Source organism: Falco rusticolus, chromosome 5 (assembly GCF_015220075.1).
Source record: "Falco rusticolus isolate bFalRus1 chromosome 5, bFalRus1.pri, whole genome shotgun sequence".
In the NCBI taxonomy this organism is placed as follows: Eukaryota; Metazoa; Chordata; class Aves; order Falconiformes; family Falconidae; genus Falco; species Falco rusticolus.
In genome coordinates this window covers 61022684-61048317 of record NC_051191.1, presented here as the reverse complement: position 1 = coordinate 61048317, position 25634 = coordinate 61022684, and the positions used below count along the sequence as shown (strand labels likewise).

General features: G+C 41.5%; 2 protein-coding genes across 2 annotated transcripts in view; one reads left to right on the top strand and one right to left on the bottom strand.

Annotated features, from left to right (window-relative positions):
• Nucleotides 1–15715, bottom strand: part of SLC41A2 (solute carrier family 41 member 2) — a 58506-nt gene extending 42791 nt beyond the window's left edge. Inside the window, exons 1-3 of the mRNA XM_037390097.1 lie at nucleotides 15069–15715; nucleotides 6574–7315; nucleotides 3802–3909 (exon numbers count right to left, since the gene is read on the bottom strand). Coding sequence (XP_037245994.1) covers nucleotides 3802–3909; nucleotides 6574–7128 — 663 coding nt within the window. The 5' untranslated portion in view covers nucleotides 7129–7315; nucleotides 15069–15715. The remainder of the gene's footprint in view (nucleotides 1–3801; nucleotides 3910–6573; nucleotides 7316–15068) is intronic.
• Nucleotides 15716–17847: 2132 nt separating this feature from the next.
• Nucleotides 17848–25338, top strand: C5H12orf45 (chromosome 5 C12orf45 homolog). Its single transcript, XM_037388939.1, has 4 exons — nucleotides 17848–17969; nucleotides 19218–19304; nucleotides 22393–22529; nucleotides 24103–25338. The coding sequence occupies exons 1-4, from the start codon at nucleotides 17900–17902 to the stop codon at nucleotides 24283–24285; spliced, it is 477 nt and encodes a 158-aa protein (XP_037244836.1). The 5' UTR covers nucleotides 17848–17899; the 3' UTR covers nucleotides 24286–25338.
• Nucleotides 25339–25634: the final 296 nt, after the last annotated feature.

The following is a 25634-nucleotide window of genomic DNA, read 5'->3' as shown; positions in this document are numbered from 1 at the left end:
GATTGGATGGCTAAAGAGAGTAGGGGTCAATGAAATTAATGTGAAGAATGCAGAGGTCAGAATAACCTCTTTCATAGAGGTCCAAGAGAACTGGCACATAAATTGCAGGTCTAGTGGTATGCTTTTTGACTAAACTCTCTAGTAAGCAATGATACAATATGACACAGCACCTGTTTTTAAAACCTGGCGGAAGCAGGGCGATCAAGGCAACTGTCATGGAGTTCAAATTCACATCTGGCAACTAAGCCCAAGCTGTCACCTGTAAGAACTTACATGTAACAGGTTCTCAAAGGGTTTTTTTTGTTTGGTTGGTTGGTTTTAACTAACAATTAGAAAAATTACAGCATTCTAGTTTATTTGTCTGTCCAACCAATTTGTGTATATTGTGTATCCAACCGAAGCCAGGTTGGATGGCACTTTGAGCAACCTAGTCTACTGGAAGGTGTCCCTGCCCATGGCAGGGGGTTTGGAACTACATGATCTTTAAGGTCCCTTCCAACCCAACCCATTCTATGGTTTGCCTTTGCAGTAGCACTAGGGGGATGTTCCTGGGTGTCCACCACCTTGCAGACCTGCACACATTGCAACTGGTGTTGAGCATGAAACAGACACAGAAGAGAAAAGTGAAAGGTTCCTTGCAAGATAAAAACCTTTCTTTCCCCCTTGTTTTTTGACATATAGAACCTAAATATAATCTTGTTAGCATTATCTTGATAATGAATGATCTATACTGTTCTTATTTCGTACAGCACTGTTATCTTAAACCTCCACTGTTGTGCACATGCACTTATCTCAGGGGTCCTCAAACTTTTTAACCAGGGGGCCGGCGCGCAGATGCAGTGGCAGGCCGGCGGGGGGTGTGGGGGGTGTGGGGGTGGGCAGGGGGGTTCTGTAAATACCGGTGGATGGATTGAGGACCCTGGGGGGCCATATCCAACCCACGGACCGTAGTTTGAGGACCCCTGACTTATACACACACACTCTACAACATGAGCTCTCCACCAGCTGGAACAAATCAGCACTACCACCAGCAAAGAGAGAATGTTTGCTGAACCATGACAAGCCTCTACCTTCTCCAGTGAACTTACAATGTCCAGTGAACTTACAACATGACTAAAGAAGTCCCAGAAAACATTTCAGTCACCTGTGTAACTTAGTCCAGGGTCTGTCATGTTTCTTAAAGAAAACAGGTCATACAAGGAAGTTAGAAGCATTAGAGAACCAACAAAAAAAATAACAAGAAAAATGCCACAGGTCTGTCAGTGCAAAGCTGGGAAGTAGTTTCGTTCCAATAGTGCTGTGACTTCAGGCAATGCCAAAGAAATTGGAACTCCCACACACCATGAAGCACTGAAGAAACGTACACTTCACCAATCTGTTTTTAGCCAGTAAATTAACATTCATGGTAGAAGATGAACATGAACAGAGCTGGCTAACCTGATTTGGCCAAGACAATTTCTGATACTGGGGTCAGAGGAAGCCTTCATGGCATGCTAGACTAAAAACCACTGAAGAATCAGCTCATTTATGCCTTGGTAAGACTTAATGACCATGGTAAGTAGCACTGGCAACACTCCTCAATCTAAACCCTCTCAGAATGGACTGTTCGAGTCTCAGTAGGAGCTTGGGCTTCAAATGGCCAAATAGGCTCTGAAAAATCACATTCAAGACATCTACAGATCATGTTATGACACAGTTACTGGGATACCTTTAAGAATGTCATTTTGGATTAAGGGGAGTTGCCTGAACATCATGATGCCAGCTTCAGTTAACCACTGAACATACCGCCAGTGTTGTGGGAAGTCCAGTATCCTTTATCTGCATGTTTGAGAGGGAGATCAGCTCCTTGACTTTTGGTAACAGTTCATGACAGTAAGAACCAAGGTCAGGGTTCCCAGTGCAGAAAAAGGGTCTGCATGACCCTTTTCCAAATGTCTCCCGATAGCTGCAAGATTCACAAATGAAATGGCATTGGTGAGGATGGGGAAATAAGCCATTGACTGGCCCAGAGAAGAAGTTCTGGAGTTGTGATCTGGTGAAGGTCATAATTTCGATTGAGATAAAGAATTAAAAATCCCATTAACTGAAGCAAAAGTAGTGGAGCTGATTCCAACCCTCTATTTTTTAAGCCTTCAGTAAGGCACTGGTAGATCTTGGACTTGGTGTATTTTCCGCTATGCAATATAAGCACTTCCAATTCTCAGGCCACAAACTGTACCAGTCAGGAACAAATTAAGCAACAGATCAACACCAAAAAAAAAATTAAAGTAAAAGACAAAAGTATAAATTCCTGACATAAAGGCAGCAAGGCTTAAACACAAAATATTCTTAAGAAGCAGCAAGAACACTCAGAAAAGTAAGAGCATTAAAATCAAACAGAAACCAAGACTGAATAGCTTAAGGCTGCCATTGATAAAGATACAACAAACACATCAATTCTTACGTATGAAGGAATGGATATGGGGCAAAAGTAATTGATTTTTATAATGGACATGACACAAACAAACCTTCATAGGACTGCTAAGGCTATGTCCATCCCAGTATGCATTTAGGTAATAACTAAATATAATGTGTTAATTATTATTGTTGTCATTAATTTATTAATCACAGAAAACTGGGAGAGCACGTCAATAGAAATCATTGTAATATCATGCAAAAATTGAATGACATTGAGGATTACAGCAACAATTCAACAGCAGAAATGCAAGGTCATACACTTAGGACTAACATTTTTCTGACAGAAGATGGGAGTGACAGCTGGAAATAACACAAAAGGAGAAACACAAGGACACAGTCGATCACAAAGTGACTGTGAGGTCTAAATCTGACACTGCTAGGCAGATGGGTACATATAAACCTACAAAGTTTCAAGAGCAAGTTTCAAGAGAAATAGGGAAGTGCTATTCCACAAAACCATAGTAAGGTCTCATCTGGAGTTATATACAACTTTAACCAAACATTTCCTAGAAAGATTCATTTGAGCAGGAAGAGGCCGAGAATGGGGGCCTTGCTGGAGAATGGAAAAATTATCATGTAAAGGAGAAACACTGTATTAGTCACTGTCTTACAGAGATACCCAGTTCAGCTACCATAAATAGTTTAGCCATGTTCTTAGAACATTCTGTTCACTATAGTATTCACACACATACAAAAAATACATGGTAAAGTAATCTGGCTTGCTGAGGCTGGAAAAAATGAAGGGATGAAGCATACCCTGAGACATAGAAAAGAACCATGACAAATATATAAGAAAGAAGACATAGAAAAAAAACAGTTATGCTATGCTACTGTGCTCACACACACAGAATAAGCAGACACACAAAAAAACACCACAACAAAAAAGGAATAAATTTTTTTAGCCAGAAAGCTACAAAAGAGTTTCTTACAGTTTGATCAAAAATGCTCTGGAATAGCAATGTTAGCAATACTTTATTTTGGTGCCACACAAGTGGTCTTTAGAAAAATGTGTTCAAAACCTACACTTCTTGTTAGCCTATTCAAACCCCCTCAAAGCCAAAGAGATCTGTCAACCTTACAGAAGACACATGCAAATCTCAAAAATCTATTTCATGTGTTCTGAATGATGACTCAGAAGAGACCGAAGTAGTAAAACTCTGATGTGTGGAGATTAGAAATGGGTCACCTTTTTAACTTTGCCAATTTAATAACTTATTTAAAGAGCCTCCAGAACAACCTAATTAAGCCATAAACATAAAATACTTGTGTTCCAAACAATTGTTTTCCTTTTGAAATAATTACAACATATATCTGAAGAGCAAAGGGAAAAAGAATGTTACTTACAGCAGTTGATAGCCGGGATGCCAAGGTCATTTCCAAATTTCCTTTGAGACCAAGAAGTGCAGGAACCAAAATAAAAACTTCAGTAACATTCTTGAACACATCCCAGTGCTATATAAAGGATACAATAGGAAACATTCAACTGAAAAATTCTCTTTACACTATCCACAAAGTATTAAAAAAGTTCTGTGACTTATAACTTAATCCTCTGAAAAAATATTTTTTTCAATCTTTTTATAGTAGACCTAAAAGTCTAAAGCCAGAACTGTTACCTATTTAGATGAAATAGATTTATGACTGCATATTACTACTTCAAAGATAAGAATACCAAAAGTAAGATACACAAAACCTGGCCTTAAAACAAACCTAGTTAAAAAAAGATGTCATTAATTTGAAGTTGTTTTTTTTTCATGACTTCAAAATAACACCAGGTACTATGACTGCTCTTGAATTCTGCTCTTAACTTACAATAATATTTTCATCTTTTTCTTTTCAGCTGTGTAGAAGCCTCACATTAAAACAGCAAGGAATCAGCTGTCAAATGAACAAAGCCTGTAAGTGGAAAACCTTATCTTTATTCTTTTACTTCTAAATGTGAAATTTAGAAGAGTAGTTTTCCAAAACCCAGATTTCATAAAGCAAATTCTCCCTTAATTTTTCATGCACTGAGTTCTCAGGACTGAAATGCTGTGCTACTTTGTATGCCTGTCAATCCACACATTTAATTTGTGATCATTTATCAACTTTACTAAACTAGCAAAGTGGTAAATTGCCTTTGTATTCAGGGATTTGCAAACATTTAAATTATTATTTTAACTGAAATAAAAGAATCCAATTCTCAAATGTAAACAAGATCTAAGAATTACCTATATGTGAAGTTGCACATGTATTTAGTACTGGGAAAGAACCACCATGAAATGGTTTATAAAAAACAAGCTTAGAATGCCTTGTTGTCTTCAAATTTTCATTTTCAAAACATGTTCTGTCATATTTCAAGATCCTGCTTTACTGACATCACAATTTAATGCTTAGTTTAAAGTGAAAAAAGGTAGTAATGACAACAGCTATTTTAGCCTTTGTGTCACGTCTCTTCTCATTCACGGTGAGCTGGATGGAAAGCCAATAAAGATTAGAAGTAATATAGGAGGAAGAATTAAGATATCTCTCAGTCCAGCTCAAAAACCAGCCATACAAACACACTCCCTTAAAGGAAGGAAGACAAGGTGAAACATTTGGTTGGAAGCCAGTAGTGGCAATAGGCACAACTGCATCTTTTGGCTGATTGTTATGCTGTGTCATGCAGTAAATTGCAACAGGGTGTAAATAAGACATCTGTAAGAAGAACAGATTGGCAAGATGTAAATGAACGACTGGTGCAAAACAGTGCAAGGAAGCAGTGAAGTCTGCATGTCAATCTTTATTTTCAATTTCCTTGCTGTATAAAAAAAAGTGTCTTTTCATTGCAATTGATTGAAGTCCAAGCTTCCTTTACTCTCTCAAAATTTTGAGTGACAAAGAGCCACCTCTTTCTTACCCCTCTTTAAATTAACTTTGTAAACTCTTTAAGTGTAGCTAAAGAAAACCCTAAAGCTGAATGAAACAAAACAAAAGAACAGATTAATTTGCCTACTGTGTTTCAGTTTGATTATTGTGGTTATTTCATATTTTTTAATAATTTTTTGTGAATCTACTCATACAGGAAGAGATAATCCATGAGGTTTGTACTTATAGGAAATTTCTGGTTTTAAAAAAACTTATTAGGTAGGAAATAAAAGTAAATACAGCCTTCAAAATGCAAAGAGAAGGCAAGAAAATAAGCTAGTCAAATAAACCCTTCTTAACTCTTACTGTCTCCTGAATTTTTTTCAAATATCATTGCAGAAAGAATTATTTCATAGGCAACTGTTACTTTTAACTCCACTGAAATGCTTCTGACATCTACAACTATGTTAAACTAGAAACCAGTCCTAAAAAGCTTCTGTATCAGTAGTGTCTTAGTGATATAATACTCCAAAACAGGTTTTTAAAATATTATTAAACTTGAGAGAAAGTTCTGTTTTATCCTAGTCCTGAATAACTACTATCAGTTAAATATGCTACCACAAACCAAGATAATCTGGTTTCTCTGGACCTACTACAACTATATTTCAAGGTGGATTTGACTGCAGCCCTGTTCACACTGCCAATGTTTGTAATTCCCAGTGTTCAGTGTACCTAATGTTATATTGAAAAGACACACACCCCTGAATATTCAAAACAGCTCTAAATCACTTCATATGAATTTCATATAACATACAAATGTATTGCACATCGTCATATACCATATGCATTATCACGGACCAAATTTACACAGCACTTCAGAAATTGTATAAGACTTGAAGCACACAAGGAGATAAGGCAATACATTCCTCTGATCTTTTTAAACTCCTATGTATTGCGGCTTCACAGTTAATTACAACTCCCACTTGACTATGTATACTTTTACTAGTGTCAACAGAATTTTGAACTATCAATTATATTTCTATCCTTACTTACAGCAGAAGGTAACAGTTCTACTCACCAGCTCACTGTGGCTAAGGAACAACTCTTACCAAGGCTTGAATGACTCCAAATTAAACATTGGAACTGTTTAAGATGAGATTTGGGCAGAAGATGTTCGTAGTAGCAGAACTGTACACAGACCTAATTATTTGTAAACATCTATGATATCATACATTAGTTATAAACCTCATAGACTACCTGTTAAAAAAAACACCTTCCAAAGCAAATACCAACCTGTACAATATCCAAAACCATGCCAGCAGAAACAGTTCCAAATCCTGCTAGCAAAAAAGGTACAAGTATCTGTAATGCCATAATACTGCTAGATTCTTTGGGTTGTTTTCTACTTCCTTCCACAATGATATCATCATTACTGTCACTAGACAGGTTATCTTCCTGCAACATGGCATCTGTTTCTGAAGTGTCCATTCCATCACAGTAATTATAGCTAGTAAAATCATCATATTTAGGGCTACAGCTAGATGGGCTGTGTCCATTACTACCATGAAAACTTGGTTCTGAGAAGTGATGGTACTCTGTGTGTTGTTCAGACCTAACATTAAAATTGTGTCCTGCTGGTTGTAATCCATCTTGCCAGACACCATTCACTTTTTTGTGTCTTTCATCCTGGTTTATTTGGTAAACAACAGGAACCATACTCAAAAGCAGTCTCAAAAATTTATCAGACTGAATTGTATTAAGATTTATGGTCCAGTTCACAAAACCTTCTCTGTCATGAACTTTGTTATTTGTTTTGGAGATGGTAGATCTGCCTTTACAGTTAGTCATAGTGCTACAGAAGTACAAGTTGAAAAGCACTTCGTTCTTCAGATGTCAGTGAAGAAATCTTGTAGATGAGTCATCAAGTGCCACATGATGCTTTTAAAAGAGATAAACCAAAATGATCCTTTTTTGCATGCAAAAATGTTTTTTCATTGATCTCAGATCTTCAACGAATCCATAAGCAAGGCTGGATCTGCAAAAAAGTATATATTCAAGCTTTAAAATACTTTAACTCTACAGAAAACAAAAGACACCAGTTTAAATTTCAGACCACCCAGTATCTTTCCAAAGCAAATATTTGTAGAAATGCCAATCTTCTCCAATATTTAATTGCATGAGTTGAAAGAAATTAGAAGGTAAAAAGGGAAACTTGGCGGGTAAGGAAGTTTCACATACCGATATACTTTCTAACAAAGAAAGAGACAGCAACGTAGATTGTAAGTGAATCGGTGAGGACCTAGCTTTTGCCTTCTCAAAGCCCAGGAAGTGAAAGTCTTCAGGCAGATACTGTGGGTAGCTCTAGGCTTCCATCAGCCCTGAAGGCAGTCAGTCCTCAGAGAAAAATACTTCTGCAAGGTGCAAGGATATGGACAAATGGAACCCACATGATGCACTTTGGGGCCACTCTTTTTTCCTCCCACTCTACAGCAATGGCAAGGAGCCCAGAAAAATTAAGGAAAAAAAACCCCAAGTTTCAAAACGCTATCAGAGGTGGTAAACCCAAAGCAATATTCTGGGTGGCAAAGGTCTCATGTGTTGACAGTTCCTGCCTTCCATCCCCATAAAAACATGTCAAACCAATATTGATATGTACAATTCAAAAGCATGCTAATTTAAAATGGTAACGACTGATGTCCCTCTGCAGGAAACATACAAATTGTGTTAAAAATAAAAAGCTACTATATACATAATAAAAACGGACATTTTTTCATAAAATACTCCAATATCAAGGAAAGACAGTAATGAAATTCAGACCAATTAGTTTAAAATAGCTCACATTAGTCTAATGTAAAAATAAACCTACATTAATGTATTCATAAATGTGGCATATTAAAATGTAATTAGAAAAAAGGGTAGGAGTTAGGATAATTAAAATAAAGTTATTAAAAATCTTATTTTAATTTAATTTTGCATGAGGAGTAGGTTGCAGATATTTCCTGAAAGATTGGTTATTCCGATGTCTAGTGACCACTAAAATATAACTATTTGACACTAGATGCAGTCGGTTTGGTTTGCTTTCTGCAAATCATGCAAATATAATCTTTTTTATCTTTTATGTTAAATGTGATTTAATGAGCATTTGTTTCTGCTTCAAAATTTCTATCATGGTAGAAAATTAAGCAGTGATACAGTGGCAGCCTCCAGTCATTTGACATTTCCTCCATCAGAAGCCACTTTACCTTCTTCTTCAGTTTTCATGTTGTAATAATAGTTATGGTAATTTACTAAAAGAATAGTCTTAATATGACTTGAAGCTTTGCTGACTTTGGTATTTATTGCTAGACTCCATGAATACAAGTAAATGATTGGCATAAACAAAGAAACAAAGGTCAGGCAGACTACACCAGCATGATGTGGGATAACACAGTTCCACAAGCTCAGGACACTATATCTATGCAGAATTGTGAAAACGTATTTTTACGGACTGCAGGAAATAAAAATAGTTTAGGGCTGGAGGATTTTTAATCTATGTTTTCTAAGAAAATAGAGCTCCTAAGATCATATCATTTATAGTATGAACCCTATACTTTCCCTCCCTCCGCTTCAATGTTTTTAAGTCATCCAGTATTTCTGGAACAATTTCAGATAGATTTGGCAGAGAGTAGAGAAGTCAAAGCTTTGAGTAACTAACAGCCTTGTAAGATTTCCAAATCTGTGCCCTTGCTGTAAAGGCATCCTCAAACATTAGTTAGCACAATTCACTCATACACAGCCACAGCAAGTCAACTTCAAAAGTCCTGCTGCTCACAGGATTACTTGGTTTGGGTTTCTTTGAGTGAAGAGATGACTCAGATGCAACACTAAGATTATTCCTCTACCAATTGCTTTAACCAAGGGAGCTCTGACCAAGAAACAAATGTTTTTAAAATGCCAATGGAGTTCATTGCTTGATTTAGAAAGAAGTCAAGCTTCTTTGGGGAAAAAAAAAAAAAGCGATCTTTCTTCCACAAGACCAAGAGAGTAATTTAAGTAACCAGGATTCCTGCAATATCTTTTGTCGCTCTGTAGCAGATTGTGCTGTGCTGAACCTTTTAGAGTAAGCGCAGTAAAAACTCCTAGGCCTCAGTCCTGTTTTCCACACACTTTAATTAGGAATAACAAAACAACTTTTGCTGCTGTTCCAGAGGAGCTCTAACCACAGGCCAAAATGGTTCTCTGTTAAGTGCTACAGAAAGGCAGAACAAGAAGAGGCAATTTTGTTTCTTCCTGGCCCAAAGCAGCATTATCTATAAAAAAAAAGAAGAAATGGTGTCCAAAAAAAGACAAGCAGAAGCAGAAGTAACATTAAACTATCAACCTAACTATGACTAGCTTCTATGACATCAACAAAGAATAGAAGTATTAAGAGGAATACAAGAGAAGTTCATGGCAGTTGAGGAAAATTAAAATTTCAGGAAGGGTATAGCCTAGGGTGCTGAAGGTTGCCAACTGATCTATGATGATGGGAAGCGACACGCTACTTTGGAAGCTTGCAGAAAAGCTTTGGACCACTTCAGCTGGCTGAGTTTCAGTTGCCCACAAGAAACATTTAGATTAGTGAAACTTTATGTCAGAACTCAAATATGGGATGTAGAATTAAGATCCAAAAGTGTCCATGAGAGACAGACCTATAGCATCCTCATTGGGTTTGGGGTTATTTTTGGGGGGTAAGGGGGTATCTTTTTTGAGGCGAGGGGAGGAGTAACATATGAAGGATTTTATTTCGCTTGTGGAGGAATACATTAAGAAAATTTCCCAGTAGCTTTAACAAGGCAGAGTCTGGCTCTCATTGTGGTTTCTCCAATATGTCCTCCAGTCACATCACCGGAGTGCTAGACCAGTGACTCACAGAAATTATTAATTGGTCTGGAACTCTGGCCAAAAATACTTTGGTTAATTATCTGTATCTTTCTAACATACGGATTTTTCTCCTTTCAAGTTTTTACTATCTTTTTTTTTTTTTTTAAGAAATCTTTTGGAAAGATTGTGGTTTCATTTAGTATGAGAAAGTGTTAACAAATAGAAATGGCACTTAAGAGGAAAAAAAAAGACAAAACAGAAAAATAATTCAATCAACTAGCAAGTTAGAAAGGGAGGAAGCGGCTGGTATGGACAGCTAACAATTGAAGTAGTACAAAGAAGTTTGGTTGATAGTCATTTATGTTTTTCCTACCAAAAGACTTGGACTGACAAAAAGTGAGCTAATGATAAATGCTGAAAAAATGAGAATTTAAGACAAACTGAAAAATATACGATATAGTGAAAAGTAATTACTTCTTCAGAGCATACAGACAGGACATAACTACGAATGTAACTATTCCTTTCTGAAAACCTGTTCCAACAAAGATAATTTTCCAAATGTCATCTGATGCAATAGTTTTATCCTAAGTTAGAGAATGCTAATAAACTTCTAGGCGGGTTTTTTTGTGCCTACAAAATGCAACAAACCATCTAAGAAACAGTATAACCTTAGGGACAAGAACTCAGCTTTATCATTGACAAGAACAATGCTAATGTTATTGTTGTCTAGAAAAGACATGGCCAGGTAAAGACGCAAGCTCTACTTCAATAACTCATATGAAGAAAAGGAGGTAAAGATCTTCAAAAATCCCATCCCTGGTTTCTGTAGGAAGAGGTGATAAGTGAATCTGATTTCTTGCCATATAACCAGGAGGTTACAGAGGAAGGTGAAGTACTAAAAAAAGGAAATGAGAGAAACACAGATCCTTTGAGAAGCCAGGAAACAGCCTCAAATTTCTCATACCTGGCACACTATACGTGAAATGCAAGGACACCTTGTCTTTGTCTCTACAAGCAGAATAACAAGCTATATCCAGACTATGAATACAATAATTTCCATTTCTTTATTGTTTCCCAAGTGCCTACTTTTAACAGTTTCTTCTTTTTCTTCATACATTTTATACCACGTAACAACTACTGTATATTATTCAGCTCTCTGACAGCCCTGCAAGCATACACAAATGTAAACAAACATAAACAAATAGTTCTGCAAACATAAACAAACAGGAAATACAGCCATACCCTGCTGTTTGTGTTCCTGAAAAGTGAGACACTTAGCAATCCAACAGATAACAAACCAATTTTACCTATAAGAGTTAACAAAATTAATGCATACAGCATTTTAAAAAATACATACAGAGACAGTTCATATGATGTGGAAAATGGACAGGCAGAAGCAGATGGTGTGGAAAATAGGGCCATGAGCTGGAAGAGATGCTGACTTTTGGAAACTGATAGCTGCTTTAGAAAAATCTCAGATACTTCAGCTGTGAAACTGAACACCTGATCATTATCACATTTTTCCATCCTTCACCTTTGATTTGCTTGATTGGTCTTGATTCACCTGAGAAAGATGACGATGAGAAGGCAGCAAGAACACTCTTCATCATTACCCAAATGAATTGCCAACACTGCTTCAGACATACCCATGAATTAGTTCTCAACAGCATGGAAAAGAGATGTTTCTTCTATGCTTTCCCAGGGTTTAAAGAACATCTAGCACAAGCAGGATTAAGAGACTGCATTCTACAGCTAAATTTGATCATATAGTGATTAGACTGCTGATAACTTATTTAAAGCATGAAAACAATTAGTAATTAAATCACTGTGCTTTCTTAAGAACCTTCAAAAAAAGGAGGAAGGAGGAAGAATGGTAAATCATCAAGTATGAAACTTCTGTAGAGTCGACATTATGACAGGCTAAAACAAATATTTACCGAAGTCTAGGTCTGGGAAAATCAATTTTCTGACTTCTTTCAGAGTTTGGCTAAAAAAACCAAAAGATAACACCTATCTAAGTAATACTGAGAGCTTTCACAGAATCCAAAGCTAATCACACCACAGTCAAAAAACATTTTCCTAAAAACTTCAAATATTTTTGTACAGGTAATATTCAAAGCAATAATAATCTCTGTGTTGCACTTCTAGGTGGTCTGCAATAGAATACTATAGCTTAAACGTGTCTGTCTGAGAAACCTCTCTCGGTACAACAACAAGCCTTGGAAAGGGATTCAGGAAAGTAATCTGAAACATTAATGAAATACTGAGCTTTAATATTTTGCCATAATAAGCAAAGATGAAGCTGGATTCTTTTCTGGCTTCAAAGACTCTTTTTCTGTCTGCAAAGAAGAAGCCAGACTCTTTTCAGTGAAAGGATGACAGGTAGCATGCACAAACTGAAACACAGGAAATTCGATTTAAATGTAAGAAAAAGCTTTTTGCTTTTTTTCTTTTTTACAATGAAGGTGGTTGAACTCTGGTCCAGAGGTTTCCTGGTTATGGAGGCACCATCCTTGGCAATATCTGAAACCTAGCTGAGGCATGGCCCTAAGCAGCCTGCTCTACTTGACCCTACACTGAGCAGAGGTGGCTGAGGAGAAAATTTCCTGAGAACCCTTCTGACCTCAATAATTCTGAGATTCTGTGAAGTTTGAAATGTGAGGTTTTGGGGGCTGTCTTTAAGTTCAGACTTACAGAGGTGATACAGGCATCTGCGTGGCCTCTTCTCTGCTGTTGTGTCCTATGTACATACAAGTTCCTGGTATTACACTGAGATCCTTATCACAGCTGTGGCTAATTGTTTACATTGCTGTAGTGGAGCTATGAGTAGAAAGTGAAAGCTACATCATACCACCTCAGCATCATAGAGAGTAAACAAACAGACTACATTATCATGAACTGTTTTGTAGAATCTAGAACCCAAGGTGGTATGCTGGGCTAAGATTATTTACAGCAGGTACTTAATGTTGAGTATTAAAGACTGAAAAACATGCTGAAGATCAACAAATGTTGTGTGCAAAGCAGATGTATGGGCATTACATACCATTTCTTAAATATTATGCAGTAAACTGAGTAACATGGTGTTTATTGTATGGCAGTTTTAGGTTAAATCAATATCAAAAGAAACAAAAGAGAGAAAAAAAGAAATAAAAAAAGAAGGGGAAAAAATATATTGAAGAATCTCCAGATGCCTTCTTGAATATAAGACACTGAAAGAGCGGCCAGCCTCAGGCTCAGTTTTCAGACTGCTGCATTCCACTTCCTGAACATGGCAACTTTCAGATTTGGCCCCAAGGAACAGAAAAGCAGCTGTGGGGAAAAAAAGATTTGGTTTGCCTCTGCACTTTTAAGGCAACTCAATTAGAAGAGACCAAAGCGGAGCCAGAAACAAGGTAGCAAGGCTGTGAAATGTGGTCAGGTTCTAAGATCATCCAAACAGAATACCAACAGGAAACATACCAGGCAAATCACACCCAGCCCATGGTGAAGTGTGAAATAGGGGAGATCGTGCAGTCCTCTAGATTAAGTAATCAAGAGGGATTTAACCAGGATGAGTCCAAACTGTACTATTGGGGAACCTGATTACAGGTTTCTACTGTCATCACCAAGGAGGGATGAACTGCTTATTAACTCAGGCACTAGGATACAGACTTCACATTGTTTTCTGTGGATAATACCCTAAGGTATTTGAAAAGAAAATGATACACTGTTATTTGTCCTTCTAAAGTGTCTACCAGTCTACTGCAGTGTTTATGGTTCCAGTTTCACAATCTCTTTAAGGCAGTATATGTAGGGAATGCTGCCAGAACAGGTCTTCCCATGTGCTCCCATTTTTTTTACTGAAACTGAACCGGTAAAGTGAGGATAACTTAGGATGTCTACTAAAGGCTGCTAGGACTCTACCTAGAAAAGATAAATAAGCAGACATTTTTTCCTGTATTTAGGGTTTGTTCCTGACACTAAGGCTAAAAAATTCTTTCATTTTGTATGTCCTATTTATCAAAGCCTGGCTAACGTAGTGCAGTCTATAATCTCCGATCAAATATGAGTGACGACATACACGGGCATCCTGGGCAGCGGGGCAGGCTGGGGGAAAGGAGAGGATAATATTCACTGAAATTAAAGGAAGAAGCACAGTTACAAATGAACTTAATTGAGAGTTAATGATGGAATAGAAACTAGAGTAAATCGCTCCTATGTTTTGGCAGAAAAGTACAGAAAGAGCATCAACATACCATTATGTGTTAATTACAACGCTTGTAAATAAAAAAAAGGGTGATGGTCGAAGCCCGCAGGTGTGCTGTGTGGGTACGGGTTCCATGCCCGTCTGCCAGCTGTGCCAGCGGTGGCACATCGGGCGGCTGGGCACAGGTGGGCACACGTGCCAGCACATCGGGGCGCGGGGAGCGCCAGGGAACAAGGCCCCCGGCAGCGCTGGCGGCCCTGGCGCCCGCGGAGGGTCCCAGGCCGAGGCTCACGCCCGGGCTGCCCGGGGAGCGCGTCCTGCGCGCACGGTGGAACGAGCCGCAGGGTTTGAGGCGCGCAGGGCACCGGCGGCCCCGGCCCCCCGGCAGCCGCGGCCGGGCGCCGGACAGCGGGCGGGCAGCGGAGCCTGCTGGGGCGAGGGGTACCGGTGCAGGGGGCGCGGAGGGGCTGCGGGGCGGGCGGCCGCCTCAGGGCCCGCCGTCCGGGAGGCGGGAGGGGCGAGCCTCGCCCCGCGCGGCAGGAGGACGGGGGGTCCCTGCGCACCCCCGGCGCGGCGGGCGGGGCAGGCGCATCGCCCCAGGGGCCGCAGCGCCTCCAGGGCCGCTCGCCAGGAAACTTTCCCGCCCGCGGCCCCCGCCGCCTGCCTCGCCCCGGGATGGCAGGTCGCCCGCCCGCCCCGGACCCTCTCCCCTCGCCGGCGCCCCCCCCCGCCGCCCCCTCGGGCCGCGCCTTCTCCTCACCTGGGCGAGGGCGATGCCAGCAGCGGCCCGGGATCCCGCTCCATCGCTGCGGCGGGGAGGCGGCGGGCAGGGAGGGACCGGACCAGCCCGGCGGCGGTGACAGCTCCGGAGCTAGGTGAGCGGCGGCGCCGCCGCCACTGAGCAGGCGCGGAAGCGGCGGGAGGGCGGGCGGCCCCCGCGATGATGTGGCCCGTGATGCGCAGCAGCCGCCGCCGCCACCGGCCGCTCTGAGCCGGCGGCGGGCGGGGGAGGGGCCGAGCGGCGGGGTCGCGGGCCGCCGCCAGCCGTAGCGCCGCGCCGCTGAGGGGAGAAGACGGGACGGGGCTGCGGCGGGTGGAGCCGGGGCCGGGGCTCGGGCTCGCAGCCCGGCCCGACGCCCCCGGGCGAGCTCCGGCTGCCTGCGCCGAGGGGCTTCCCCAGCCCGCTGCGCCTTCTGGCTTCCCCCGGGCAGCCCGGTGCTCGGTGGCGGCACGGGGCGAAGCGGCGCCCCGCTTCACTCCCTCCGCCGGGGCCCGGCCGATGCTTCGCAGCCCGGGGGAAGCAGAGGCCGGGAGCGGAGCAGTCGCAGGGCCGGAGCCCTGGCGCCGGAGCCCGGGCTTCCACTCGCCGAAGCTCTCTCGGCAGCAGCGTAGCGCGGGAGTCGCCGTTTGGTGAACATTTTCGTGCTTTCCTGCCACCTGGGTAATAATGGCTTCCTTGGGAATGCAATTGTTTAAACGTTTGGGCCAGTTGTAATAGTCTGGTTGCCCAGCGGGCCCGGCTGCCCTGCCGGCAGCGTTCAGTGGGAGCCTGCGAGCGGCTCCCTTGGCATCACTGCCTGCCCTGAGTGAAGCGCAGAGCCGAGGCCTGCTGGGCCCTCTCAGTCAGTCCTCGAAGCTCTTGCTTTGAGACACACTTTATATTAATACCTGAAAATAGCCCAGCCAGCTACATTTGTGCATTCATTATCATTACTAGCATTTTTCCTTGATTGTTGCTCAACACTTCGCAGTCATGAGGATGCCTCAAGTGGAAGGTGGAAGCGAAGAAAGAGGAAGAAGAAAAAAGAACCGGGATTTAATGACAATGACAGCAGCCAGGTCTACAGCATCTCTTTTCCTTTCCATTGACAGAACAAAAGACGGCATGTGCAAGTCACCAAGTGTCTGCTGTAAAAAGGAGCTAGCTGCTGTGGGTATGTGTGGAAAAGCAGAAACTTAAGCACAGGAGAGTGTATGTATGGGACTGGGGCCAAAACAATCTGTACTACAGTAGTGAAATACACAGCACCAGCTTGAACTCTCAAGTCAATGCTGCACCAAATGAATGAAGCAGCCCACACCTCATGGCTCTTAATTCAGATGTGAATGCTGTCTCATGCCTGAATGTATTGGGAATTGTAGCTACTGATGCTATTGTCCCTCTACCCTAGTAGCAGCCATATATATCCATGCCCTGTGTGTGCTCATGTGTTAAGCAGTGTGGATACGCAGTTGGGCCACCTTGCAAAATCAGATAAAGATCACATCTGCTTCTGTTGCCAACGAGTTAAGACTACAAACCTGAGGTTTGGGAATAGCACCTGAGGGTGCTATTTCTAGCTTTTCTAATTGTTTATCTGGTGATCTTGGGCAACTGTTTCATCACTCCCTATTACAGGTTCCTTGACAGTGTTATGCCCCTCCCTCTGCTGAAATCATGTAATACCCAAGGACAAAATATATTATTTGAGGTTCACACGCTGTTATTTTGGGCTGTGTACAAATTCAGAAGGACTCACTTTTGTGGCCCAAGGCAAAAACCTCAGTCCTCAAGATTTTTCACTCACTGAAGCTCACAATAGGATTTTTCTGGGAAACCAAAGTTCTGGATCACAGTTGGGTAGAAAGGTGCAAACCAGGCAGCAAATTCAGTGGCATGCACCTGGCACTCCAGATGGCCTGGGAAAGGGGCAGAGGACACTTGCTTGGGCCAGTCTGTCAGGAAAACAGCAGTGCAGTCTCTTACTTGAGGCCTCACAGGTGGTTTGCTTCTTACTCCTTTGTGTTAATTAATTCTAACGTACTGGGATCTGCTTTGGGTTTGTTTGGGGTTTGGGTTTTTTATTGTGTTCTTTGTGATGACAGCACATAAACACCGCTTACCTGATTACTACTTTTTCTCATTTTTGGCTTGGACTTCCCGTCTTGTCTCATCATGAACTATTCAGTTCTCTTTTTATAGTTTTCACATTGTCTAGATTATAAACAGATAGGGACAGAAACTGCAGAACGAATCTTGAATAACAGGTTGGCCAGTGTCAACTTGGTAGTTGTGTAAGAGTCTTTTCCAAATGACAACTAAAATTCCCTCAGGGTCTGAAATTTAATTTTAGATGCATTCATTAAAAGCTGATAATGAAAATGGGAAAGTTTTCAAAGAAAAGCAGCTGCTGGCGGGCGTTCAAGTAACATTACCTGCTCACAGCTTAGTTTCATACTCCCATTTCTCCTCCGCGTGATGGGATGGAGTTCTTGTTTCATAAATCGTTTCATAAAGATTAAAAAAAAAGTTTTTGTTTAGTGAGGTGAATTATGTTCTTTTCTGCATTCTTAACCCCAGATTTACGTGAGCGTAGGTGTTCGTGCCGGATACCCGACGTGAGGAGCGGCGGTAGCGCCCCAGAGGAGCACCCCACCCCCGCCGCGGCCACGGGGCTGCTCTGCCCCTCCCCGCCCTCCAGGGGGAGCCGCGCCGGGGTGAGCGCCCGGCCCGCAGCTACGGGGCTGCTCTTCCCCTCCCGCCCTCCAGGGGGCGCTGCGCCTCGCCGCGGTGAGCGCCCGGCCCGCAGCTACTTCCGGGTCGGACGGGGCATGGCGAGGGACGGCGGCGCGGCGGGGACGGCCGCCTCCCGGGAGCTGCTGGCCGTGGGGCGCCGAGGAGGTGAGGGCCCCGCGGGGGTGCAGGGCCGGTCGGGGCGGCGGCGCCGCCGCCGCTCTCCAGGCTGAACTGGGCCTTCCGCCCGCCTTTGGGCCGAGACCGGCACTGTGGGCCTCAGGCCGGGCGCCCGGCGGGCCAGGAGGTCGGGGCGGGCCAAGCCGGGGAGCGGGGGCTCGGCTCGAGGTGGGCGCCCGGCCTCGCCCGCCGGTGGGCAGCCCGGGACAGGGGCTCAGCCGGCCGCTTCACTGCTATGGCATCTCGCGTTTTTTGAAGCACACCTGTTTTCCCGGGCACTACTACGATAATACGCAGTAAATACGGGGGAAGAGCCACTTTAAATTAGTATCGACAGTAGTAATGACTTTTCTGTGAGAATTAAAAAAATGTTAACTGAAGCTACACTTTAGTTAATGATGGAGGGCATGTGGCTCTCTTGGCGGGTGTAAGAACTAACTAGTTTTCCTACATCGTTTGGATTTTATGGCGCAACTCTTGCAAATAGTTAAATTTAGGTCATCAGCGCCGCAGTTTGTGGCCCGCTTTCATTGATTGCCACCACAGTGACACACACGAGGAAAAGGGCTTAAATCAGCTTGGATAGCACACATTAGCTGTGCTTCGATGTGTTTTGCTGCAGGGTGTTAAAGGTAGCTTCTCTTTGTGTTGTTAACTGTCATTAAATATATCTTTGACAAAGACTTTAAAAACAGTGGGAGACTGTAAGAAGTGATCTGCGGGGTCAGACCAGTGTTCCATATAGCCCAGTGTTCTTTCTTCCAAGAACAGCAATAGCAGATGATAGTTACAGAGAACTATTTTGTTTAAGCACTGTGTGCTCCCCATTCTTGTAATTGCACAGTATCTGCAGTTGTAGGTGTATGGATGCTAGGGGGTTCGTTCCTGTTCAGTCCTTTTAGTATCTGGTTATGACTCTGCTGCCCTGAATTTGTCTAATTCCATGTTGAGCCTGCTCATCCATCTGCTTTCACAGCCTCTTGTGGTAGCAAATTCTAGACATTCACCACCTACTACATACAGAAATACTGAGATGACCACCCCAAACAGACATCAAGAAACAGTATTTGAAGGAAAGCAGAGTGGAATTCCTGGAGGCAGAGACAGTTGAATCTTCATCTTTAGTCTTGTTTTATTTAGAAAGTGGGAAAGTAGCAGCAAGAAGAGAGCCCTACAGTTAAAATGTAACATTTGCAGTTGACACAGGTAAACTTTCAAATACTTGCTTGTTTCCAGGGCTGGAAGAAACTTTGTTGATTAATTCAAAATGTAGCAGCAAAAAGGCCACAACTTTACAGACTGTTAAGATGCCAAGGAGTAATGGTAAGTAGGGCTTCATTATTGGAACAGTGTCAAGTAGTAGGTAACATCTTTGGAATAACTTTTGCTTCAGTGCTTTCCTTGCATTAGTAAAGGGAGAAACTCTTGTGTTCTGTTTCTGCTGGTGCTAGGTTCTCCATTGCAGTTGCATGTCCTACAGGTTAATCATGTAACTGCTGTTTCTGCAAAACTAGATTTTGCCATGCTGGGCATTACAGTTGTAAGTTTTAGGGATTTAGTTCTCCTTGCAGAAATACTCCTGTTGTCTGCCTATAGTGAATTTGCCAGGTTGTACCTTTGGTTTTCATTTAGTCAACTACTTTCAAATTGATGCAAGCTAACGTAGATCACTTTCAGAACTTCATTTTTTAATAAATGTGCTGGCAAAATTATCAAGCCAGATTGTATCACCATTCATTCATAACAAATTAATTTGAATGCATTAAGAAAACTTTTTTCTTTAATCAAGTTGTGTTCCTTCTTTCTTAGTCAAAGCTACAAATAGATTGCTAACATTCGCTTCGGTGTAACTCCATGCATAAGTGGATGTAGTGTAAAAATTGTTTTGTAGAGGAATGCAGTGGGTTGATTAGCATTGATACTATGCGGCTGTGGCCTTGCCTGGAAGGCAGTGGGTTGATTGACATGGATGATGTGCAGCTGTAGCTATTTCCAGCTAAGTAGTTAAATAGCCCTGAGGATGGTGGGAGAGGTGGCTGGATGGAGGAGGAGTAGTGTGGTCTGACCTCTGGAGGAAGGAGAAACAGCATGGACAGTAGAACCTGACCGGACAGTAGAATCTGACTGACTGTAAAAGTCTTGTTGCAGCCTCCTATTTTGTTTGTGCTGCAACATTGTTCTTCTTTGAAACTAGAGTCATAGAATCATTTAGGTTGGAAAAGACCTTTAAGATCATCGAGTCCAACCATTTACCTAGCACTGCGAAGTCCACTGCTAAACCATGTCCCTAAGCACCACATCTACATGTCTTTTAAATACCTCCAGGGATGGTGACTCAACCACTTCCCTGGGCAGCCTGTTCCAAAGATTGACAACCCTTTCAGTGAAGAAATTTTTCCTAATATCCAATGTAAACCTGCCCTGGCACAACTTGAGGCCATTTACTCTTGTCCTATCACTTGTTACCTGGGAGAAGAGACTGACAGCCACTTTGCTGCATCCTCCTTTCAGGCAGTTGTAGAGAGCGATAAGGTCCCTCCTAAGCCTCCTTTTCTCCAGGGTAAACAACCCCAGTTCCCTCAGCTGCTTCTCGTAAGACTTGGGCTCCAGACACTTCACCAGCTTCGGTGCTTTTCTTTGGACACGCTCCAGCACCTCAGTGTCTGTCTTGTAGTGAGGGGCCCAAAACCGGACACGGTATTCAAGGTGCAGCCTCACCAGAGCCAAGTACAGGGGGACAATCATTCCCCTTGTCCTGCCGGCCACACTAGTTCTGATACAAGCCAGGACGCTGCTGGCTGTCTTGGCCACCTGGGCACACTTCTGGCTCATGCTCAGCCAGCTGTCAGCCAGCACCCCCAGGCCCTTTCCCACCAGGCAGCTTTCCAGCCGCTCTGCCCCCAGCCTGTAGCGCTGTGTGAGGTGGTTGTGACCCAAGTGCAGGACCCAGCACTGAGCCTTGATGAACCTCATACAACTGGCCTTGGCCCATTGGTCCAGCCTGTCCAGATCCCCCTGCAGAGCCCTCCTGCCTTCAGGCAGGTCAGCATTCCTGCCCAACTTGTGTTGTCAGCAAACTTCCTGAGGGTGCACTTGATCTCCTCGTGCAGATCATTGACAAAAATATTAAACAGGATTGGCCCCAGTACTGAGCTCTGGTGAAAACCACTTGCAACCAGCTGCCAACTGGATTTAACTCCATTCACCACCACACTTTGGGCTCAGCTGTTCAGCCATCTTTTTTTACCCAGGGAACAGTACACCTGTCCAAGCCATGAGCAGCCAGTTTGTCCAGGAGAATGCTGTGGGAAACTGTGTCAAAGGGTGTGTAATGTCAATACGGGAGTTTTTTGTCTTCATGAAAATATGCCAGAGTTTTTTAGTCTCAGGTTGTTCTTTTCCAGTATAGAGCTGTTGGTTTTTTGCTGATCTGGGCTTATTTTTTTTCCAGAAGTGATTTCTCAGCATAAAATATTTGGTGTAGAAAAGTATTCAATTTAAAATTGATTCCTATCAATTTATTGTAGTTTTATTTTGTGATTGAGCTGTGATTTAAAAAGTAATAAAAAATTATCTGTTATATATAATTCTTTCCTGGTTAAAAGTCTCTACAAAGTTGATAGCGTTTCAAAGGTAGATGATACCTGTTAAGAGTTCTGTGGAGCTCACTTGAAATAGTACCTTTTACTTTCCGGAGAGTGAAAACTAGCAATTGGCTCACCTGCACACGCGGAGCAAAGATTGTTATTTGAAATAACTCTGGAGGCAGGTGAAGATATTCCCTTTCTCCATGGAAGGGAAATGGGTGTGATTCTTCTAATGACACTGATTATCTTAAAAGTGTTGGGAAGTCCCATTGAGCTAGAGGGATATTTCTGCAGAGGGTAAGTGCTTTGTACTTCAACATAAAGCATCTGTCTCTCTCCCACCGTTTTAACTTCAGAGCCCCTTTTGATAATTATATTGAACTTTTAGTGTAGCATGACATCAGTGGCATCTGTGCTACAGCTAATTTTTCCATAGGGAAGAAAGGAGGATGTATTTCCATTGGAGATAATGCTGATGTGGAAGTTAGTCAAGACGGCACTCAATATATATTTAAAACCATGGAATTTACAAGCAAGTTTTCTGTGAAGTAGTCACATTTTGTTTTAAGTATCCAAGTGGAATTTTGAAGCGATTTATTCCTGCACCACATGCTGACCAATAGATTCGATATCTTTTTGCTGTTCGTGTCTTGCAAAAATGAATACTGTAATAAATCCTGCTATTAAAATATCTTAAAGATGGTAGACAGCTAGAAATTACGGTTGAAATGGAATCTGTTTAACTGCTCAGATTTCTGCGGTATGAATATAAACTAATGTGCATCTGTTTGTATATATACATGTGATAATTATTTCTTTTCCAGTTTTGGACCGAGTACAGAGTTTTTTACCACAGATGGCCCACGCAAATGATGAGCTAAGAAGAAAAATGGTAACAGCACCAGCTCATCAGTTTGATATTGAAAATGTGGACAGTGCAACAGAAAAAGTTATAGAAATGGTAAATACTATATTTTTGATTTTATAAAGTAAATTGTAATGTGATTAAAATAATTCTCTGATTTTAAAATGAGCTAATTCAATAGATAAAGCTAAGTTTTTACCATTTTAGTCCGTGTTCCATAAATTCAAAACATAGATGTAATAAAAATGCCTATTTGGTTAAAATTTACTACTTGGTTTTCATACTTGCAATTTTTTGACTGGGGATGAAGTAGTTTAAGGCCAGAATAACACATAATTTTGAATCGGCAACTCTGAATCAAAAGTACTAAATCGTATTTTAAATGTCTCATGAGTAATGTGGTTTAGAAACTGGACAGTGTAAGGTGTAGTAAGGCGTAACAGAAGGCTTTAGTGTAAGAGTAATAACTGGCTTTCAGCTGTGCTTTGTGGGTATTTTTAGGACTGGCTGTAATAGGTCTTGGGTTTAGAAGAGTTGTTAGTGTTGCTGTGATCCTTTATGGCTGGTATTAGTCTATTTATCTACATTCATATCATATTTTCTTTGTTTTTAACTGAAGTGCTGCAGCCACATGTTCATGTAAGAGAATTTTAGTAAGAAGGTGATGTGATATGTGCATGTCCCAGACAAGTGCCTTCTGGCCTGCAGACCCACAAGATAAAATGCAGAAATAAGGCAGCCTGGGGTCTGGTGTGTGAGCTGTCAGAACGATTTATTGGCCACTGGTTGGATTCAGAGTTCATATAGGTTGTGTCCAGCCTATATGCAGTAGGCTGTCCAGTGCTCGTATATGCTGAAGAAGTCTAAATAAATAATGAGAAAACAATGAATTGGGTAACTTGGACAAGATTTTTAAAAGTTTTTTTCATGTGACACTGTCTGGCCAAGTGTCTTGGATTTATAATAAACAAGCCAGGAGACCTAGTGTTTAATAGCTTAATGCTATTTGCAAATCACTGAAGACATTTACTTGCGTATCAAATTCCTGTATTTTGCTTTGCTGCATACAGGAAGTTTTTGAGGTGAAGATTATCAGTTTAAGATAGGTATTTTCAGAGAGATAAACAGACCTCAAAAATCATGGCTCTGTGTATGGAAGTACATGATCACTTTTACTTGAAAAAATATCCTCATGATTTCAACTACTTGCTATTTTGCAGTAGTTGTGCTGTGAACACTACTAAGTTATAAGATATGAATTATGTTAGTAAATATACACACCCACACTTGTATGTATGTTGTGACCCCTTATACACTACATGGTTTCATTTGAAGTCTTTACTGAAAATTAGTTGTGATGCCTCCTGCTTATCAGTTTAAATATCTGATTTAGACCAGCTGAGTTCAGCTATTGACTCATTTCTCTCCTTGATAATGATATAAAAATGGCCTTATATTTGCTATAGGGCAATATAAATGGCAGTTTACATATTTAGGAATCTGTTAATGGCATCTGTCATAATCCTAGGAGAATCCAAAAGTATTCCTAATTGTGGCTGTGGTTTTCTTATGGTAGTAGGCTGTTTCATGTGTTTGCTTTATGTTTTACTCAAATGACAGAAGTGGTATAGAAATGTATAATGTGCTAACTAAAGGGGTTTTTTTTCAGAATGTGGCTGTAGTTGAACTGAATGATTCTGATATAGATGAAGAGATACTGACTTCAGAAGATGACTCAGAATCTGAAGATGACTATATAACTGATGAAGTGACAATAGACAACATTAAGTTTCCTAAACAAAAGGGAGAAAAGGGCAAAATAGAAATTTTAGATAGCAAAGCAAATGAGTAAATCCATTTTATTTTGCGTAAAAAAAACCCTGCCACACCGCCAACCAAATTGTGTTTTCTTACTTTGAAGTAAGAAAAGGCCCTTGAAACTACTTTGTTTCCCAATGCAGCGTCCCTCAGGATCATGTGAAATGCTATAGTTTACACGGTGGAGATTTCAGAACCCACTCATGACTGAGGCAGGCTGGATTTCTGTACTGTTTTATTCATCAAACAACATGGAAATGAACTGTATAGTAGGTTAGACTAAGAAAGCAGCTGGAACGTGGGGCACATGAACTAATTAAGTTAAAATTCTTGTTCTGTTGCTTTGAAGAAAGATTTTTGTAGTGTGTTAGAAGAAGGTTTTGCTTTGAGGGCAGGAGAGAGTTAACTAGGAAAAAAGCTTTGGTTTTTATATTCTGTGTTCTGTGAAGTGTTATGTACAATGTCTTCAATATTAAACATTATCTTAAAGTACATTAGATGTCTGCACTGCATTTATGACAATAACTGCTGAACACTAAAGCAGCAGCTGAAGTCATTTCAAGATCAGCTACCACGGGTAAGGACCACCATGACTCAAGAAGACTGTTCAGCCAAGGGTTACTTACCCTCCATCCCTGCCCTGAGCTCCCTGTCATTATGGCGGGGTTACTAGCTTGGATCTGCAACATTTGTAGCTGTAGCGCAGATACTCTCAGTACTGAAATGGCCAAGTCTGCCTCTGTGGTTCTACAATTGCTTTAAGCTACACTTTTCATTTCCTGCTTCCCCTGCCACGTTTCTGTCCTCTCCGTTTTATTGACAGCTGTCACTGCTAGAAGAATAAAAAGGTGAATTCTCAGCTGGCCTGTATTTTGGCTTCACATGTGTTTCAAGCTAACCTAAATCAGTGGAAGTATATCTCATTCATACTTACCTCAGATTGATCAAATACGGTGATTTGGACTGTTGTATTTACTTCATGGATCATTTTGCATTTCAGAAGTATCATGCTCCTGGATGTCATTATTTGTTTCTTAAAGGAACTTTGTATTTTCTGCACCATTAAAGTAAAACTTTCTCTATTGTATTTGTTGAAATATTACTGTCATGACTTGAAACCTGCAATTACTTACAGAATTTACTTTTAATCCCATACTTAAAGCTATAGTTTTAGTATCTGTTTCTGTAGTATTCATGGTGAGAAATAATAAGGATTCTGGTCTTTCTTTCACAACGCGGCTTCTTAAAAATAGAATGGGGACATGATTTACTGGGATTAACTGATTAAACCACAGAATATTTTAGCAAAGAGGAAGGATGGGAATCAAAGAATGGGACTGCTACTTCTAATGGCCGCCCACAGATCTATGGAAAATTTCCTTT

Bases quoted from the DNA above. Each gene is read 5' to 3' on its own strand.
- C5H12orf45 (XM_037388939.1), top strand. From the start codon at position 17,900: ATGGCGAGGGACGGCGGCGCGGCGGGGACGGCCGCCTCCCGGGAGCTG. The intron at 19,305-22,392 runs GTAAGTAGGGCT...TTTCTTTTCCAG, and splicing joins TAAGATGCCAAGGAGTAATG to TTTTGGACCGAGTACAGAGT. The intron at 22,530-24,102 runs GTAAATACTATA...GTTTTTTTTCAG, and splicing joins CAGAAAAAGTTATAGAAATG to AATGTGGCTGTAGTTGAACT.